Genomic DNA, 2,639 nt, shown 5'->3' with positions numbered 1-2,639 from the left:
TGCTATAATCACTTTTAAAGCAAGTGCTCTTTCCGTTTCCGGTTTCCTCCAGCAGGTGGCGCTGTGGGAGGAGTTTTCTGAGCAGCTGGCACAGATTTATTACAGGTCCAGTCCCAAATGCTGTTTAGTGCCAACACAAGGCCACTGTATCTGCATGTACAGAGTAAGTTAGGCAGCCTACACAGTGCCCTAGGTGTTGAGTTGGGAGTGGTGTTGAAGGGGAGTCTGTTGTGAAGTTAAAAAGAGGGGAGATAAGAGAGAGAGAGAGAGAGAGTTGGGAAGTCAGAGCTGGAGAAGAGCACTAGTGGTGTGTTGTGAAGTTTTCTTTTTGTTTGTTCAGTGCTGCTGCTGCTGCTGCTGCTGCTGTGATTTGGTATCAGTCCATTCAGGAATGGAGGGATGAACAGAGGAAGGGGACAGAAGGGTCTCACTGGGGGATTTTAGGCAACAACTTTATTCTTTTTTCTTTCTTTCTAGCCATGGACAAACAAAAAGGTAAGTCTTCTAATCTAAACACACACACACACACACACACACACACAAGTTGCTATATTGGTTCTGAATTCTGATTGGTTGGTTGATTAATTTTCTCTCACAGCAGCCCTGACAGTGATGAAGCTGCCCATCACAGGATGGTTTACACCCCAGTTAATGCATTTGTTCTAACCGTTTCCATAGTAACAGCTCTTTCACAGGGACGTGTTCAGCAGATATGGTGACGTAAGGAGATGTTGATGTAGCAGTTATGGTATGGAAGGAGTCTCCAGTTTCAGTGCTTTGTCACAATCAGAGGTGACATTTTCCCAAAGTTTCCTGAAATCTGAGCTTCTGAAATTTTGCAGAGACTTGAGAGTTTTTTTTTAACAGCCACCATAACGTAAGGGAGAACTTTTTTCACAAAACATTAAATGCAACTATAAACGGATAAAAAGTATGATGTTTGTTGTTGTATAAGAGGAATAAAACACGTCAGAATCGCGACAGTATTGTTGTAACACTTCACAAGCCGAGTGTTTTATTCGGAAGTAGGGTCCCTGTGTAGGCCGCATCAGCGTAGTGTGCACTGGAGTCTGTTCTATAAGCATAAAGACAGCTGTCTTCTATAGTATGGACAAATGTGAAGGCGTATCAGATGTGTCCTTTACACAGGAGACGATTCCATAATCCCCTTCACCGGACTGAAAGCCTGGAACAAAATGGCCAAAAGCTGAAGTTCCTCCAGTTAGAGTATCAAGTTTAACGCGATATCGTGATAATATCGTACAACGTTCAGCAAATATCATCATATAAAAATATTTGTCTAGTTACAAAACCTGATCATGATTAAGGTGCGTATCGATATTACACTTTATATTTATATATCACAATATTTGTGAAGATTTTATCACGGTTTAATGATATTATTGTGAAATTGGATCAGTTCTGCTGCATGTTTTTTTTTCATGTTGAGCAGAATTATGGAGGTGGAGATGTTACTATGAGAACAATATAGTCGCATATCACAATATATATCGTACCGCTGGCTATCTAGGCTAAGCTAGGAGGCGTGGCCTAAAGTCTGAAAGATTTCAGATCGTGGTAAAACGAACTACGCGATGTCTCCTGAGGCGACGCACACGTGAGGAAATTTTACAAAATAAACCTCATCTTTGTACTTAGACACATTTTCCTTGTGGCACGTGGTGCAGACATGAACCTGAACGTGAACCTGAATGTGCGTACGCTTCTGGAGCTCAGTGTGGAATCTCAGGAGAGTCGGGGGTCTGGAGGTTATTTGTGTTCGTGGATACTGATAGCCGCCGCTGAATGGGCTTGTGTGAGAGCGAACAAGCAGCTGTTGTAAAGAGGCCCTCACACACACACACACACACACACACACCACACACACACACATTACGCAGTACACACTCATCTGACTTCTGATCCTGTCATTTAGTAACGTGTGTTTAACGTCACATAAAGGTTTGTGCTTCAGTTTGGTTTTATTTAATTGATTTAATATTTTATTTAATATAATTTATGTTTTTTAAATTAAACTGCATTATGTAATATGTATCCGCTTCATTTATTTATTTCACATTAATATTTTATTTAATATTGAAATTCATATCAATAAAACGGATTTGATTAGGACACAAAAAGATTGTGTGTGTGATCACTATAACCTCTATATAATGTTGTTATAACTGCAGCTGATTGTTAGTGATGTCATTCTGTAATAGTGCTGGTTATAGAATGAATAGTAATAATAATAATAATAATAATAATAAGTTAAATGTCTGCACGTGTCCTCGTATTAATGTCCCATAATTCCCTGGGGCTCGGTGCTGCGTGTGGCGTTTCAGTCTCAGCTGTTCTTAAAGCAGCCGCTGCGTCTCGCTTGAGGATTGTGACTAATCCTGGTGCATTATGGGTCAGCATGTGCTGCGTCTCGTCCCGAGCGTCAGGTGGAACACCTCGAAATTCTAAACCTGGAATTCTGACGTCTGAACAGGACGCATTGATCCGCTCACGTTCTCACATGTCTGTTTATTTCATGTTTTATTTCTCTTCTACCATCACTTACAGATGATCATTCATTAAAGAACAGCACATCAGACTTTTTATCTGTTTATGGTTACATTTAACGAGGCACCTTT

At 40.5% G+C, this 2,639-nt stretch overlaps 1 protein-coding gene across 2 annotated transcripts in view; it reads left to right on the top strand.

Annotated features, from left to right (window-relative positions):
- Positions 1-280: 280 nt before the first annotated feature.
- Positions 281-2,639, top strand: part of si:dkey-220o5.5 (actin filament-associated protein 1-like 2) — a 54,028-nt gene continuing 51,669 nt past the window's right edge. For both annotated transcript variants that reach the window (XM_060930652.1, XM_060930651.1), the window contains exon 1: positions 281-495. In XM_060930652.1, the coding sequence (XP_060786635.1) occupies positions 480-495 (16 nt within the window). In that variant the 5' untranslated portion in view covers positions 281-479. The remainder of the gene's footprint in view (positions 496-2,639) is intronic.

The sequence above is a fragment of the Neoarius graeffei genome, chromosome 10 (assembly GCF_027579695.1).
Source record: "Neoarius graeffei isolate fNeoGra1 chromosome 10, fNeoGra1.pri, whole genome shotgun sequence".
NCBI classification, from domain to species: Eukaryota; Metazoa; Chordata; class Actinopteri; order Siluriformes; family Ariidae; genus Neoarius; species Neoarius graeffei.
The sequence above is the reverse complement of the archived record's forward strand: the minus strand, read 5'-3'. Positions and strand labels throughout refer to the sequence as shown.